The sequence below is a fragment of the Notothenia rossii genome (assembly GCF_949606895.1).
Source record: "Notothenia rossii genome assembly, chromosome: 2".
NCBI classification, from domain to species: Eukaryota; Metazoa; Chordata; class Actinopteri; order Perciformes; family Nototheniidae; genus Notothenia; species Notothenia rossii.
In genome coordinates this window covers 19,980,897-19,999,415 of record NC_136904.1, presented here as the reverse complement: position 1 = coordinate 19,999,415, position 18,519 = coordinate 19,980,897, and the positions used below count along the sequence as shown (strand labels likewise).

The window sequence follows — 18,519 nt, the reverse complement described above, 5'->3', positions numbered from 1 at the left end:
AATTCACCAGGAGAGTTTTCTTGACTAATAGAATGAATTCTGTGGGTTGGAGCTTAGACTTTCCGACCATCCATTTTAAGGACCACCCTATGTGAGGCTAAACTTCAAGGTTGATGAGGGAGGGGTAAATGTTGTTGGAATTTGAATAAAATTCACCAGGAGAGTTTTCTGTATAACGAATTCCAGTGGTTGGAGCTTAAAATAAATAAATTTTAAAAATGTACCTCTCACGAAGGACCACCCTCATATAATTATATATATTATATATATATACAATTAAAAACACTGACCTCTCTTTACTCTCCGAGTCTCTTATCACATCATCATTAAATCTGCTCGCTGTGCTTTTGCAATGTTCAACCAGCTCCCTGAGCTTTAAAACAGTGATTTTCTTTTCAACGAAGAACAATCTCAGTTTTCACTTGATATTTAAATACCTCTACATTTAAACTATTTTGATTTCCCAGTTTCCCCCATTCTTCTGGTGAGCAAATGGAATGTCAGAGGGTAGATTTTATTAAGAAAAAAAAAAACACCTATTTAACGGTTGGTGGAGGGTAAAGAATGTTATCTTTATTTTCAACAAGTCGTTGCATATCTGATTTCTCATCTATTCTTAATAGTGCAAGTTCATTGTACTGCTTTTTGCACTATGTGTCAACAGTCAAATCTTTTCCTGGTCATTCATCAGAAGAAGGAATGGAAATAGATCATGTATTTTTTTATACAATTGATTGCAACTCATTGTCAGATAAAAACAAAACACAGATAAGACAAAATACATAAGAAACAGCTTGAAAGCATAACTTGCAGCTTAACGTTTTTTTTGTTGTTGAGCAAACTTCACAGAACCATCTTAAGATATGCTTCTGCTATTAGATCTCCAAAAAAGATAGTGAAAGTTTGAAAGTGTCAATGTTAAAGTTAATCTAATGATAAAATGCTGCTCATTTGTCAGAGTTGAAACAAAGGCATAGAACTTGGAGGAGAATGTATATACTGGATATATTTGATATGTTACCAACATATTTGTAGACCCTCCTCTTTTGTGCTTATCTAAGGCCTTTATGCTTCAATAATACAACGCATTTCTCCCAAGATTGCTATACTTCCTTAGCTGTGTTGCTTTTTAAATCTTATAACTACGGAGTCTATTGAGATATAATGGTTTTAAAATTACCTGGAATCTGTGAGTGCTTATTAACCTATTTTTTATGGGTTGAAAACAACATCCCACACACTGAGAAAATCTTTTAGAAATTACGCTGAAAACCCCTGGAGGATTAAAGCATGGCGCGAGTTGTGCTGATGAATGTGTTGTTTTAAGCTCAAAGAAGACACTGTAACAGGCTAATACAAATTCATCACAAAGATAGTCTGAAGAAAAAGTGAGGGTAAGAAAGAAAGCTGATGCAATGAGAAGCTTGGAACAAGAAAAAACAGTGTGTCTTATGTCTGATACAAAGAGAGAGCATGACTTTTCAGGGATGATTTAGTTGTGTATGCAAAAAATCGAATCGAATCCCCACTTACCCCAAAGTACAACCAGTGAGACTAAAACAGAAGACTATCTGCCTTACACAGATGCAAAAAACTAACACAAGATGTCAGAGCTGCTATCACAGGAGAGGTGTCAGACAGAAATCTGAGAGGCAGATAGAAAGGAACAAAGGTGTAAAGGAGACTCAACATAGCAGAGCACTGAACTGGTACTGAGGTGTAAAGCACAATAATCCAGCATTGGGATGTTTTCTTTCCCCCAACATCATCTTTATGTCAGTCAGATAAGGTCCGTTTACTCAGAGATGCAAACAAAGCATGTTTCTAAAGGCTTTTAAAGAATGGATCACTTTCTACAGTTGTTTTTAGAGGTTAAACTCAAGAGGAAGTTTGCTCTAAAATAAATAAGCTTTGTGATAAATCTCAGATCTTATAGATCTTATATAGCAAGCTGTTTACAATGCAAATTAGGGAAGCTAATATAAACGAAGTTTCTCTTATTTATCTACATTTTTTTCTAACAATAATTGCCTGAATACTAAATTGATTAATCCAATGGTACACAACAACAAACACAACATTAAATACAAATCAATGAGATGGAGAATATTTTTCTTCCCGCGTAATGAAGACCTTTTGAGGCACATGCCTGTAAAGTGTAATTCCAAGCCAATAAGTTTGAAAATACTTTTTTGTCACTCCCAAATCTCCTAGAATATATCATATTTCATAATGATTATTATTATCAAGTTTTGTTATATCATACCCATGTACTTGCACTGCTAGTGAAACACTGGGCATTGTATGTTTTATTAGTCAAAGGTTATAAATACCCATCTGCAGAGAGGTTGAAAATAGCTTTTTAAACAACAAAATACTACGTTGAAACTGGTCCATGTTGTATATGTAACAGCCTGTTATAATGGATGGGAGGGTGGATCTCTCCCATCAGCCGCCTGCCATTGATTGATGTGTAACGCTAGGGACCGCCAGTGAGCCATGTTACGCGCGTGGCTCTGGGCGAACGTGGCTGGTGAGTCAATGTGCCTTATCGACTGTATGGGCCTATTGGCTGTATAGGCATGATGATCATAATGAAAGCATGCAGGCTGCTCGTGACACTGAGACGAATGAAAAGCTCGATAGAGGCACAACCCTTGAATTAGAGGTGAAACGTGTGGGCTACAACTTGTGCGTAAAAATGCATATTTATGCACAGATATGCACACGTAAATCCCATTGATTGTTGTTTCCACATTGAAAGCACCGGTCTAAGGATGATTGATGATGAGCGCTGATAGTGAAAAATATGAAGTCATTTCATTTCTGGTTCATATTACCAGTATTGTTTACTTCTGCCTTCACCTGTGCTATTTTCATGTCACAGAGCAGAGGCAAGCGATAGCCACTGTATACATCAATAGAATAGGCTGTCTGTCAAAAATAACCACTAATATCCACATTGATGGCTAAAACTAGCCTGAAAGCTGTATAGCCATGGGCGTATTTCTGTTGTTCTTAATATCATCGACAATGGACTATAACAATACCAACTATGAACAGTGAGTATTCAAATATATTTATCCTAAATTGACATCTTGAGCTCCTCATAAACGTGTAGTTTCTGAGGGAAAGTGTAAGCAAAATATCTCTCCGGAGCGCACGGATTCCTCGCCTCAGCTGAGTAGACGACCTCCTACCGACTTACTTCACGTCACCCCGCCCGTCTGCCAGCCGTCTCCTCCCTAAAACCTTCGCTGCGACCATCCCTCTGAGCGTCTCTGGGCTCAGAGAAGAAGAGACTGAGAGACACAGAGGGAGAAAGTGTGAGAGAGAGAGAGCACAAAATACACACAACATCACCTAGACTACCTGCTTCACCCAGCACCACAGGGAGGAGGACGCACAAGTGCAGGCGCGTCCATGCGTGCCAGCCGAACAAGAAAATAAGCGGGCAAAAGGACCACAAATCCAAACATTGGACTAAGAGTTAATCTAACAGCCTAAATGAGTACATGGTAAGAAGAGTCATGCATCTCAACAGAGAAGAAGATAACAGCAAAGGTGAGCAAAAATGTCAGCGACCATCGGTTGATGGTTTTAAACCAGACTCTCTGTGTGTGTAGTTCAAAGCTCTCGCGTTGGTTGCCAGATGCCCTTGAGTGTGAAATGTTGATGTCAAGTAATGAAGCTGGGGGTCATTCCAACAAGCTGATGGTAACTGCTGTCGCTCTGTTATTGCCTGTCTGCCTTTCACCAAAAAGCTTTGCATGGCAGCGAGAGGGGCTGTTGTAGACACCCAAGGTGGCCGGCAATGTGGTGTCTGTCTGCCAGACACTTGAGCACTTGTTGTGCCCAATACTGTCATTTCGCACGAGGTGACCTGAGCGTAAATACACAAGGTCATCCATTCTCGGTCACATTAACGAGCAGTATTTCGTGTTGGTGCATGTGTGTCTACTGTTGTCTGTGTTTGAGTCGCCGCAGATGTTTGTCCTCCGATGTGGTCGGAGGGGAGAATTAGAGAGCAGACGCTGTGTAATGACTCGCACCGCTCCATCAAGATAAGTAATGATGGAGCACAGATTCAGGTGCCTCTGTCAGAGCCATACCCAGTATTTCTGCTCCTAACCTTTGAACTGAAGTCGAGGTCACTGACTAACACCTGATGCTGAAGGAGATTTGCCCCCGAATGTCTGTCGATATGACGCAGCCCGTTTCTTTTTTATGCATTGTTTAATAACACCAATTGGACATGCATGTTGTCCACCACACCCACATATAACAAGTCAAGTACCATATCACCATCACCTGAGACCTGCACGGTTGAACCTGTAGATTCACCCATTTATTGCATTCAATTACAAAACTAAACTCTTAAACTGCGAGTGTGAATGTAAACAAGTTATATCGGCAGTGCATTGTGGCCAATCACAGTTTTATTAGATATAATAGTAAGAAAACTTGAAGTGGTTGAAATCTCTCTATAAGCTCTCGTTTTTTCACATCTGAGAAGTATGCTGATAATCATGTATATTGCAGGCAAGGGAATACAACATTTCATTTTTTAAGTGCAGCTGTCAGGCTTTATGGCCAGCTAATATCTTTGTTTTTTTACCAGCTGTAGAGCATGCTGTTTAGTGAGGAGTTCCCCGTGTGGTGAGGTGTGCCCTGCACTACGTCTCCCTCATCCAAAATGTCTTATGACCTGATGCCAGATATGGCTCACCAGGGACAAGAGATGAGTCACCATCTGACTGCGACTAGAAGTGATTTTATGATTAGATGACAGGTGTGTTTGTGTGTGTGTGTGTGTGTGTGTGTGTGTGTGTGTGTGTGTGTGTGTGTGTGTGTGTGCGTGTGTGTGTGTGTGTGTGTGTGTGTGTGTGTGTGTGTGTGTGTGTGTGTGTGTGTGTGTGTGTGTGTGTGTGTGTGTGTGTGTGTGTGTGTGTGTGTGTGTGCGGGCGTGTTTGTGTGTGTGTGTGTGTGTGTGTGTGTGTGTGTGTGTGTGTGTGTGTGTGTGTGTGTGTGTGTGTGTGTGTGTGTGTGTGTGTGTGTGTGTGTGTGTGTGTGTATGTGTGTGTGCGTCTCAGAGTTTTAGCATCTAAAAGTGAGAGGGAATGTGTAGAGAGGTGTGTAAGTCAAAAAGTATTGATGAAAAGGTGGAGAATTATAGCCATACTGAAGGATTTTCTATTTGTAAGTTATCTAAAAGTTTTCTGTAAATGCCGCTTAAGCAAAGTTGACAATAATAAAAAAACATTAGCGACAACAAGCTCCTACTTTTTATAATAATACAAGTAAATAAATATACAGATAATTGGTTGAGTATGTTATTAATTATAATGGGAAATTGCAACAATACAGCAGACAAAAATAATATTTGAAATAGAAATTACAGAAAACATCTCCTTATTAAGTTTAATGAACCCTCCTATTGTCTTCGTTCCAGGTGTGATCCATGTGGGGGGGTGGGCACATAAGAGCGGGAAATGTGTCAAATTGTTCTCTGTGTGTGTGTGTGTTTGTGAGTGCCATATGTGATTCACATGGGGGGATTGGGCACATAAGAGGGGGGAACAGTGTGTGTGTGTGTGTGTGTGTGTGTGTGTGTGTGTGTGTGTGTGTGTGTGTGTGTGTGTGTGTGTGTGTGTGTGTGTGTGTGTGTGTGTGTGTGTGTGTGTGTGTGTGTGTGTGTGTGTGTGTGTGTGTGTGTGTGTGTTTTATCTGATCCGGATGGTTACTAATTCCTTTTCTTTATGGAGGTCATTTTTGACCGGGAACACCATGGGTGTTACAAAGTTGACTAAATCATCCAAAATTCAATGAAAGTGGTGGTCAGCAATGTTATATGTTCAAATGTCTATACTGTGAAGAATATCATAAAGCCTTAATGCAATCGAATGTAAAACAAAAAAGTTATGATTGATGAAAGTAGTAAATCGGTCAGATTTGACCCGAAGAAAACAGGAAGGTTAATTAAATAACTGTATTCATCCGCAGTAGGTTAAACATTAGAACAAAAGTACTTTATAAATAATTTAAATGTAGAACAATAAAAGGTACTGATGTGAATTTACAAATGTTCACATAACCATTGTCTGGTAAACGTGTTTCAAATGTATGTCTTCAGTTATCAAACTGACATGATGCTTAAACAAACAATACTTGTCAAAAACCATTAAGCCAAGAAGAAGCAAGCAGACGGTTTATCTTTATACTGTGAATCTGTAATCCTGACAAACAGCTGTTAAGTATAACTAACTGTGTGTGAAATTTTAAAGATGCCTGAAGTTAATGTGCTGTAAGGCTGTAGTGTGTTTAACCACTTAAACCCTCAGCTGAAACACTAAGTGTTATTTGCTTTAAGGCGGTCTACTCCATCAAAATGAATCTGATCAATAGCACACACTCATTACAAAAATATGTAAATCCCCAGCAGCAAGTTTTAATTGTCATGTTGCATTTAATTACGAATGTCCATACCAAGTATAAGACCGTTGAAGACATTTCCCATAAGAGACACTCTCTTTTGAAATTAATTTGAGGGAATAAAAAATTAAGGGAAATTAAAATGTTGCTAAAGACCACCACACTATCTCTGAGCCTGAGCTGGGATGTGAGCAAACCAGGAAGATGTGAAGCTTTGTTTATGTATATTGTAACGGTTGGAAAAATTATGATTTGTTTTTAAGCACCTGTTGGCTAAAACATTTGAAATGCGCAGTAGTTTTAACTCGCTCACATAGTGAACTTGTAAACACTGTAAAATGATTTTAAAAAAAGGTATTCAGTACGACCAAGCAGCACTAAGTTTGATGATATTAGTCATGTGCTTTGGATCATGCAGCTGGATATATTTTCAGGGGAATCTTTGTATTCTGTACATCAGGCAGTGCATTGTACACTGACACAAATCATTACCTCACAGCAAGAACAAGGATGCACAGATTCAACTTTTGCCCTCCTGTTATCGATTATTATACATCAACTCGGGATATCTGCCGATACAGAGAACCAATTTGATATCAGTGCTTTTTTTTTCAAATGTAAAATCTTTCTGCGTGAATCTTATTGGGATAATGTTTATGTAATGAAGCAAACACGGCAAGGCTGTTTCTTATCATCCATCCTCTTCTTCAGGCATCAACCAAATCACCTGCAATACGGATTGTCACTTCTTAAAAATGATGATGACATGGCCTTGGTGGTGCTCTTGACATACAACCATGGTGTCCGCATACAGGCAGTATGCAGTATGTACAGTATGTGGACACAATGATCCTCACACCCCACACCCTCTCTCTGGACCAATCAGACTGGAAGGGCAGGTGATGGAAGAGGTCAAGATCTTTAAGAGCCCGGGCACTGAGATCAGCTAGCACTTGTCCTTCACTCAACATTCGGACATGGCCTGCAAAAAGGCCTAACAGCAGATGTCACTTCTGAGACAGCTGAAAGATTTAATCTCAAACAGGACAGTTTAAAAGCAGGATATCGGATATCATCGAATCAGTCCTCACATTGAACACTGCATCCTGGTGCAACCACCTCACAGATAAATGCAAAGGAAAAAACTCACAAGAAACCTCAAGCATTCAACCAAAATGCCCAGCACCACTCAAACCCAACTTTCAGACTTTCAAAGATGCAGTCCAAAAGAAAAGGACTTCATCATGAAGGACCCTTCACAACTTTGTACCATTCTTTCAGCTACTCCCATCAGTCAGCTGCACCAAAGCACCTCTGGCCATACAAATAACTTAGAAAACTCTTTCATTCACACTGAAATATCCATTTTAAACAAGACCAAACAGACTGCTGCAGTTTTGCCCAGCTGCTCTTATTATCCTCCACCAAGGAGGTAATGTTTTCGATGTGGTAATCTGTTAGCTGATAACGTTAAACCACTGGCATGGTTTTCATCAAACTTGGTGCAAGTGTACAGTAGCATGGGCCAAGGAAGAACCCATTCAGTTCTGAAGCAAATCCAAATCATGGGGTGAATACACAAATAATAACTTTGTTCTGTTAGCATTGGGAAATAGGGCATGTACCCTTAATGGAGGTCTGAAAGTGCCTTTCTAGCCTATTTATGGATTTCAATGTAATTGTATGAGTCTTTAATGGGTGTATGTTTTTTGTTGTTTGTGAGCTCCAATTCTAGGATAATTTTCTTTCATTATGTAAAACAAAGAAACCTTTTTAAAATAAAACAACAACATTGGCTGCATACTTACATGCTGACAGCTTTTTTAAAATAAGATCCTGCTTATTGTCGACTGAGAGCTGAGAGGCTCAGCCTCTGCCTGATAAGCACTGCAGAAGATGGAGGGATTCTGACGGTTTCTTTCCTGCTATGTTAGTAGCAATTTAGTTAGTGTGGCTTGGATTTGGGTTCTCACCTTCATTCCATCAGGATATATTAATCATTAGGATATACATGAACTGAATTTGCCACATAATGAAAAGACTGTAAATCTAACTGTTTGCAGCTTTTCATGGAGTAATTATTTATTAAAGGGCTCTGGGCCTCATTTGTGTTGATGTCTGTGAATGGGTTTTAAATTGATGCGATAATGCCGTTTCTGTATAGCACATTGATCAGGCATTGCAAGTCTATGCAGAAAAAAAATGTAATTTGCAATCTACAGGATGTCATTATTTATTTCATTAAAAGAGCAGAGTCTATTGCATCTATAGGAAAAATGTAAGATAAAAGAGAAGAGGGACATTATGTAGCAAAAGGCAGAGATACGTTTCATAGAGTTTTTGTGGTTGGTTTCTGGAGGTCCTCCTGCAGTGTTGCTGTAATCTCTACAGCCCAGGTGTAAATGTCAGGTGTCAACTAGGCCTCAATGCAAGGTGCAAAAGAAAATCATTATTAATCCATCACTTGAACGCTCTCTGAGATAATTGTTTAATATTAGTAGCATTCGGATTCAGTTTAATTATGTTATGGTTCAAAACTAATGGGCTGGAATCTTATTAGTGCTTTGAGACAAGCTGCAAGAAAGAGGAGAGAGATAGAGAAGTAATTAATGAAATCTGAAACAGAGGTATTTATATTCCCTCTGAGCCACAATATTTTGAGGGTAGCGACTTAGATTTAGAGACTCAAGGGACAAGAAGCGAGGCCATAAAAAGGAAATATTGCTCTGTTATACTTAGCTGTACATATACAACCAAAGAGGAATATGATGGATGATCACGTCAAAAGAAGAGCGGGGCTTAAAAAGACACAATGTTTCATGAAGACAGGTTTTTGTGTGGTGAGCAGACCTGAATGAATACTGTACATTCTTTGTTTTCAGTAAACTGTCAAAACGGTTTTCCCTAGTGGTGTACAATTCAAAATGAAGGAATTAAGAAAAACATTAATTGTTTTCTGATGAAGCCGTCATGTTTAAAACGTCAGCAGATTTGTCAGCCCACTAGTTGTATATAAAGTCACCAAAATGTGAAAAGTAATTGTTGCTACTGCTTACTATTAAAGTGTCATTTATGTTTCTAAGCTACGGATGTTACACACAGCAAATATGTATAAGCAATGGAAAAAGGCCAATCATTGACTGACTTCTTTGTTAAAATGACATTAGTTAGTTATTCGGCCCCAAGTTATTAAAAACCTGTGCCATTAAACTGCATTTACCACAGGGTAAACAGTTTGTTGTCCAATCAACCAGGACTGCAATGTTAAGGATTGACACTGAAAGGTTAAAAAAAACCTCGTAGTCATGCTGAAAAAACCCAACAACAACATTGCCTTTTGACTGTTTTGAACCAAGAATAGTTTCCGAAAGGCTGGAACTGAAAGTAACTTAACACACCTCGGGAATCTTGTCTTTGCTGAACTTCTGTTACTCTTTCACCTTACTGCTGCCACGTACAGGTGTACAACATGAACAGGTGACACCGCTGTTGGGAGAGGTTTACAGCTGAGCAACCACACGCATCAGCGATCTGAGTTGAAACAGGATTCAAACACACAACAGAGGGGGTAGTTACTCTTTACAAGCAGTTGGTGAAATTACATAACTAAAAAAGAGAAAGCTATTCACAAAAAAGCACTTCTAAGACAATCCCTAACTTCTGCTTTCTGTTATGTAAAGGTGATCAATCGGCAATTAGAGCACTTCCAAATAATATAGTCCCAACCAATAATCCCAAACCTGTTTTGGCAAAGACAAACAGTTTTCAATATTTAGTTTATATTTTTGTATTGTGTCAGTACTGTGTGGTTAAACAATCCTGTTACATAACTCTGTTGCGGCAGCGCATTTATGTCAAAGACAGCTTCCTATTTGTCCTCTATATTCTTACGGCTTCTGTCACTCCTTTCACTTGACCCTGCCTACCATCTTGTCTGGATTTTACATTGTGCTTCATAATTATTGATAAGCAGTAAAATGCAACAACAAAAAACAGACAGCCAGAGATTGCGGAGAAGTGATTTTGGAATCTGGGTGCATGAAGAAAGTAGCCTACTGTACCCACAGTGTGGGTTGAAAATGTTACTGGCAGATACAGGGGGCTGGTGGAGAAAAACAGAAATAGATAATTGGAGACAGAGGCATAGAGAGGCTGTCTAGATTTTGAGAGAATTTCTATGTTGTGCTTTGCAGTAGTGAGTACTTTGGAGGAGGAAGCAAAAGAGAGAAGAAGGAGTACACAGTGCCTTTTAATCAGTGAACTCATCGAAGCAACACTGTTCTCCAGACACATAGAAACAGTAGAGAGGAGAAAGATAAAGGAACCAAATACAAGAAGCTAGATCTGCCCTTTTTTATTCTGATTTACGTTTAAGGATTTGGAGAAAGATGCTATACAAGCTCTTCTGTAGGTAAAATGCTGACAATGGTAGCAGTGCATTTAGGCATCTAAATCGTTTGTTCATCTAAATATAATCCGTCTGATGTCTGGATAAGACTTGTGGGGTGAGACAGAAGGACGCTTCAATCAAAACGCAACCAAGAAGTTGAATTTGCTCCTATGTGTTTTTTCAGTTTATATTCCACTTAACACAAATATATATTTTTTAATTAAAGACGGGTGGATGAGGGAGGGAGACAAGTGTTCCTTTCCCATTTGAAACCAAAAGCCAACACTGATTTATTTTAGGTTTGAAATAAAGAATAATCTTAATAAACATAGACCTAGTATTTCAAGCCAAACCATTATCTATTACCTCAGGTGCAAGTCAGGTTGGGGCCAGATTGCCAGAGAAAAAGTAGGTACCTGTAATGAGTTATTTATAGTGTGTCAATGCGTGTACAAATGAAGATGTTCCATCCAGAAAACAGTCCAACAAATAAAATCCACAGCAGCTCAGTTCCAGGTTTTCCAAAAGAATTTACTTAGCCAGGGAAATCAATTCCCTGGCAAGGTAAATTACTTACAGTACTTCCAATGTAACAAAAAACAAAACATTCTCATTCAAAACATTAAAAAAAACACTTGATTAAAATGGAGATTTGTAGTAGTAGAGTCAGAACAAAGCAGTAAATCCAGCCTGGTTTCTGTTGCTGCCTGTTTCCGCTCCCGACCAGGAAGTCTCAATAAACGCTGGCGCTCTTCCGTGTTGTTTCCATGGTGCACCTGTGCGCCACGAGAAAGCACACAGGATGGCCGATAGCTAGCGTCTCCTCTGCAGGTAGGAAACAATCCCTGTGCAGTCGCTATTCTCGAGAGCTTATGTGGCTTGGCAGTACATAGCCAAGTAGTTTTGTTGCGTTTTTGCTTTGTTCCAATATACAACTACAAGTACATTACGGGAGAAAATTAAAGTCAATCAAAACGTAATTAAGAATGCAGTTTAGTTGTACAGCTACAGTACTTGTGTGCTACTTGAAATGTTTTTGTAGTGGCATTCCAAGATAAATAAATGCCACAGGTTGGCCAGCGTGTGTTGGGGCCAAAGATGAGGTCATCCAGAATGTGTGTTTAACACTTTATTTTACATATTTAACGTTTCACCTACAATGGCAAATGCACAATTGGGTGTATACCAAGTTACTCATTCCCACCACCTGTCTTTGTACCTTTATATAACCGCTGTGATTACCCACAATTGTGCGGTTGAAAAGCAACTGAAAACTTTAAATACATACAGTCAATTTATCACGCACATCTAAATTGGCTGCAACAATTTTAGTTACCCCAACCTGACCAAACTAACAACAAACAAACTTTTTTTTTTAAAGCTTGACCTTACCTAACCATAATCTTTGATGTGCACAGACATTGTTGATCGTGAGAACATTTTGTTAACACATTGACTTTTGCAGGCCATAAGGTAAATGTGAAACACCTTTACAGTACAAGTACAACGGGCACGATAACTTTTTGTTTTGGCCTCAGTGCTGCCTGGGCACCCATGATGTTTTTGTAACAGCTGAATGAACAGTGAGGTTTCTTGTGTAAGATCACACTTCTCAAAATCCCTCTGTACGGCACTGCATGTTGATCCCTAAACTACTGGGTTTCAAGGCAGGACACGAGTGCCTGCAACAACACATTTAAAGTGGGAATTACTTTTTGTTTGTGGTTGCATAAGGATAGGATACACAGATATGTTTTGGGACTCCTGTCTAACCTTAGGTGGCCTGTTGTGACTCTGTAAGGATCACAGGATGAGTAAGACAGAGGGCTATTTGTGGTTTGTACTCCTACTGCCTAGAAGGGAGGCTTGAAAAGGTAATGTTGCATCAAGAGTAAGATTGCAATTTGGCTACCTCTGTATTATAAACAGGACACAAAAATGAACTCTTTAAGTGGAGCAGTATTGATGGATGACAAAGAATAGAATATAACACAGAAGATACAAGACACAGGACGGGCACACAGGATATTATAAGAACAGATATCAGCAGTCTAGCCAGGAACAGATGGAGCCACAGAGCTACACACAGACAGCATCTTCCTGCCAATACAGAAAATACTGTCATCATGTACATGCACCAACACACACAACCACAATGTGGGACTTGTAAAAGTCTTGATGAAGGGGAATAATCTCAAAGGCTGTCACACACCCAACCCTTTATTATCCCCTTCTTCTTTAATTATCTTCGACTGAACAAACATTCATCTTTCTCCACAAACTCTCCCCTTCCACCCTCCATTTTTTCTTCTACTGTGAATACGGAAAAAACACTGATACCTGCACTTTCATTTGATCCAGTTTTGGACTCCTGTTCCCGGAAAAAACATTTATGTCCGACTGGTAAATAATTCATTACAGGTAGTAGAGAGGCTATATAATTAAATAAGCTAATGCAAAGAAGCTCTCAGGGACTATTACATGAAGCAGAAATGTTTAGTTCACAGGTAATTAGGTTTATACTTTCTCTGATGCACATCAGGCATCCTCACCGAAGCATCACCCGGGGCAGAGCAGGCGCCGGCTGGTATCCAGCATGTAGAGTCCTGGAGGTCCGTCATACTCAAGAGGGGGGAGCCCTGTAGAGAGAGTTTAGGGATTACAAGTCACCACAACACTGGTTTTGCATGTTTAACTTATTCTGCTAACTTTCAGTCATTTTGAAAACACAATCAGTAGATATTTGCTATTACATTTTGTAAAATAAATGATAGACAAGTATTTTCCTCGAAATGAAACTTCGATGTTAACCTTTCCTGCTCTTGACAGAATGGATGTAGCACAAGCTGGGCTGTCCAAGGTCTTTGCTTCTTCAGGGCAGCCTTTCTGCGAATGATGTCTGAAATAATTCACCACAATCGGTTTCTGTCTAAAATCCAGGGTCAGATACAGGTCATGCATTACAGAAGCATGCTTGATTAGCTGCTGTACCATTGGTCTTGACACATTACATAACCGTCTTTAATTATTTTTTCATAAATGTTACTAACAATTTCTGTTGATCAACTATTGATCGATCAGGTATTTGCTTTTAGCTTTATTGTCTTCTCGTTGCGTTCTGTGCCCCATCCCATCACTAAAACACTCAGAACAGGCGGCTGAACCACGCAAATGCCTTCTTCGCCGTTTCAGACAGAAGCACAATGTCTGACCTGACAAAGCACGCTTTGTAGTCTGAGAATCTGAGATACTTCCCCGCTCAAACCTTCAGCTGCCAGTTCCACTCTGCTCTGAGGCCTGGCCATCTCGACTCTTTCCCCCCCCGCTTTTGAAAGCAGCGGTCTGTGTTCTGTGCTGCTGGATGAGGCGGCTTGCCTTGGACGGAGCCCACAAGGATGATGTCTGCCATGGCCTTCGGCAGTGTATGGCTTCCGTGTCCGTCTCATGGCCTCTGAGCAGCAGCTGAAGATTTGCAGTGTTCTCCTCCAGAGACACGAGGGCATGGAGGTGACTCAGCCTCGTTCCTGAGGAACAGAACAGGACAGGCTGCTACAGAGGCAGTGAATTAATTCGAGGAGATTCTGAGCAGGTTGCGTTGAAATGCACTTCTGTCTCTGAATTCCCATCTGCTGCTCAGTGTTTTCGTACAATTCTTTCCTAATTTTGCTGCACATTACTCTTATCCTTTCATCTACATTAGTTTTTGTAGTATAGCTATACCCTTTACTGTTGACTACAAATACGTGTTCTCTCCTCCCTTCACTCATCAGTAGTCTGCTCACTCTCGGTGCACTGCTCTTATTGCCTGTTGTTTGAATGACCTGCAGATACAAACCAGTCTTGTGTATCTTACAGTGGATTTGTGTTTGAGGATCCACTGAAAAGACAGGTTATATATAGCATTGAAAGTATATAAGCACATATAGAATATAAAGTGCTTTTAAAAGCCTGGTATGACCTGCACAACCTGTCGTTACAAGCAGGCCATTTTTTCCATTACAACTAAACGCCCACCACCTGCCACTGATGAATGTAATTGCCATATTCTTGTTAACAGCTATCTACAGTATATACGGTTCCCTCCGCAGGGAAATGAGATGGAGAAAAATGATTGTGTTTGTTTACAGGTTAGCAAAATGTAGGATCCCATCCGTTTGTAAATGACGGTGTTTCCTCATGCATATGTGTCTATGTTTGCAATGATGTGTGACAATGTCTGCATCAATTTTTGCATCAGTGTCAAGCTGATGTTTTCCTGCTCCAGCCTCACTTCTGTGGGTTCTCCTTCAATGTCCTTCTCCCTGCTTTTAATGGATTGTTGTTATTTATTTATTTTGTCTAAAACTATCATGCATTCAAAATGCTTGAATTATAGTGATTGAAAGTGACAAGGATGCCACTTTATTAAGGATTTTGGAGAGAAGAGAGGACAGCAGGTAAAGTGGAGGTGATCTGATGAGTTAGAAAAGATAAATTTAAGAAAGAGGGGAGTTAATTTATATATCTGTATTCATCTGAGTATAAAAAAAAGCTCAAGGCTGGGCCAGCTTAGACTCTCAGAAAATTAACAAAAGTATACATGAATGTTGTATGACTCCACCTTGTCTGTTCACCTGAATAATTAGGACCCTTGTTGTGCATCATTTATATTGCATACAGGGTCATTCTTATGATTTGTATTGTTTTACAATTGAAAACCCACGTCTCGTTTGCAGTGGCACCGTGTTACTCACCTGTGGGGGCTTTCTCTGATATGAATGTGTGTAAAACAATCCATCCAATAGTTGTGGAGACATTACAGACCAATATGGCAGACCCACTGACAAATAAGGCCAGAGTTGCTGGGCTACAAGCCTTCCTTAAGAAATACATTAGGAGAGAAATATTAGAGGGTAAGAAAAGAGGTGCATTTATAACCCGAGTTTTGGGCTGTTGGGTTTCTGGATGTTTTGGTTGGATTGGTTGCTTGTTTGGGATTACAGAGTTGAAGGGGAGAACCAGACTGCTGGGTACAGGCCCAGACAGTGCCAGACCAAGAGACTATGTGGGATATTCCTAAATTGGGAAGAAGAAGATATACAAACAAATACTGCATTTTTCAGGTTACTCTCAGGTTTGTCCTCAACAAATATGAACCTGAGAAATAGAAGCTTGGATGAAAAAAGTAAAGTCATTTCCCAGAGAGATAGCAGAAATATAATGAAGCTTAACTCAGATAACATCATCAGTATACTGTGTGACTCCTATCTTCTTCAAACTGTGCCAGCAAAAAGCATGTTGTAATCTCTTTCATTCATCAATATTCCCCTCTCTGTGTGTCTGTCTCTTTGTGCTTCTCTAGACTACAGTACATATGCCACAGTAGTTGCAGTGTCTGCTTCTCATGATGCTGTCCTAGATTGCTGAGGCATCGAGGCCAAAGATCTTAAAACAATGGCTTTCTGCATAGATCAAAGGAGTACTGAAATCGGACACAAAGAGGCAGAGGAACGTGTGTGTGTGTGTGTGTGTGTGTGTGTGTGTGTGTGTGTGTGTGTGTGTGTGTGTGTGTGTGTGTGTGTGTGTGTGTGTGTGTGTGTGTGTGTGTGTGTGTGTGTGTGTGTGTGTGTGTGTGTGTGTTTTAATATGATGAAAAATGAGAAGAGGGGTTTTAGGGACATTATAGATAAACTGAGATAGACCGAAGGTAAAGAGGCAAATTGGGCTCTTGTACTTTAGTTTCACTGCATTTCGTCCACAGCTGAAATATACAGTACGTACGGTGTGAAGACACAATGCAGTGTGTAGTTCTGATGCAAAGTGTTTGGCCAATAAGCTGAAAGACCACCTCAAATCTGTAAATAACAGTGGATTCAATGACAAAAAGCAGCGAAACTGCTTCTGTAAATCTGCACTGGTGTTGAAGACAGACTTTACAGCCTTCAGAAATCAGTCATATTTGTTGTATGTCCGCTGTACCCCGAAAACAAGTTACCACTTGTTACATCATTCATCCAGATTCCCTTGATAAAAGCTTTGATTCACTTGTGTTTAATGTTCACGTTCATTATCATATAGCTACTCTTCAACACCCACAGACACTTGAAATGTTACCTGAGTAGGGTTGCAGGATACAACATTAGTTAATAGGGAGAAAAATATGAAAGAGACTCAGTTATACCTGCCTTCCTTGCTTTAAATAGAACGGTTATGCAAGCACAGGATATGCATATTCAGTGTTTGTTTGATTAGCAGTGAGACTGGATGGACTCACACCACAAAAAGTTATACTTCAATTAAGTATTGGCTTTTGAATACATACATGAATGGATGATTGTAGTTTAAACTACATTGCAATGTTTAAAACTCCACAGGGAGCTAATCTTGCAGGGATATGAACGTTTAGTTTACTTATTCAGAGCACATAGTTTTGCACTAAGGGTTTTACTTTTCAGACGCTTTTCAGTTTCACTTCATGAAGTAGCGTTAGGTCTTTTTAGCTATTTTTCTCTCAGTGGTTTTAGTGTATCCATCCGTGCAGCAGTTGGAAGTCAACTGTATTTTGAAGGTAGCCACATACATACATAACTTAATAAATTCCGAATCAAACAAAAAAAAGTTATTTTGCTACTTCATTATTTCAATTCCCTTCACTCAAATCTCTCACCCGCCTGTCTCTCCACCCCACTGTCTCTTCCCTTTACTGGCTTATCTTTATCTCTCACTATCCTTCCCGGCCCTTTGTGAGTCACCTTGCATATCTGAGTCATATGCACCCAAAGCGGCACACAACAACGTATGAGATAAAAATAAATCTAGTCTACAAAATACAATTTATCCATAATGTTTGAAAAAAAAGTCAAATAAGTAATACATAAGAGTTGCATGATGATTATAATTTATGTTAAAGGTGGGGCAGGTCATTTTGGAGAAACCAGCTTGAGTGCGCTAGAATTTGAAAATACACAGCCGGAAAAAATCTGCCACTTCCTTACAGAGCCCCTCCTCCAACACACACGAACGCACACATGACCAATGAGGGCACGAGTTAAGTTTGTGCACAGATAGAAGGCTGACAGGCAGGTAGGCCATCCAGTTACTTTAGCCGGGCCGGCTAAAATGATTGGTCGTGCTTTTTACAGTACGGCTTCCACAGATGACATTTTTTAATGGATTTTTTGTCAAAGCACTTAAGATATTCATGGCTATAGGGATGTTAAGAGCATTCCATGGAATATAACAAAAAGTGTATCTCGAGCCGGTTCCTCAAACGTACCTACCCCACCTTAGTACCAGTATTATGCTCAAAGATAAAAGCTTTTTTCGCGATAATTCAAGATTTTAATTTTTTTGTACAAATTGAAAATGCGCTTAAAACCAGGTGGGTTTAAAATGCAACTATGAAGTTCACATGAAACTTTATCCAGGTTCAGCTTTTTAGCCAGCAGGCACTGTAGACATAACTGCAGAATTAACTAAATATTCTCATTAAAATGATTATGAGGGTTCAGTTTTACTCTTTTATCTCTTAAGGTCCTGAGGTTGTAATTGTATTATTGGAAAGGCAGATTAGTATGAATTTGTGCTCCTATATGTTCAATGTCAGTACCATAGTGTTTCTGGACGGAGTTGATCCTGTGATCCTCACAGACACACCCACAGCTCTAAAGAACACAGATAATCATCGCTAATATCCAGCAGCTTCGTGCACTTAACTG

The 18,519-nt window shown here is 39.6% G+C and overlaps 1 protein-coding gene across 6 annotated transcripts in view; it reads left to right on the top strand.

Annotated features, from left to right (window-relative positions):
- Positions 1-2,536: 2,536 nt before the first annotated feature.
- The window catches only part of syt7b (synaptotagmin VIIb), a 97,285-nt gene continuing 81,302 nt past the window's right edge, over positions 2,537-18,519 (top strand). The window contains exon 1 of one of the 6 annotated variants that reach the window (XM_079667271.1): positions 2,537-3,564. In XM_079667271.1, coding sequence (XP_079523397.1) covers positions 3,516-3,564 — 49 coding nt within the window. In that variant the 5' untranslated portion in view covers positions 2,537-3,515. The remainder of the gene's footprint in view (positions 3,565-18,519) is intronic. The other 5 variants (XM_079667272.1, XM_079667269.1, XM_079667270.1 and 2 more) reach the window with 5 other exon arrangements.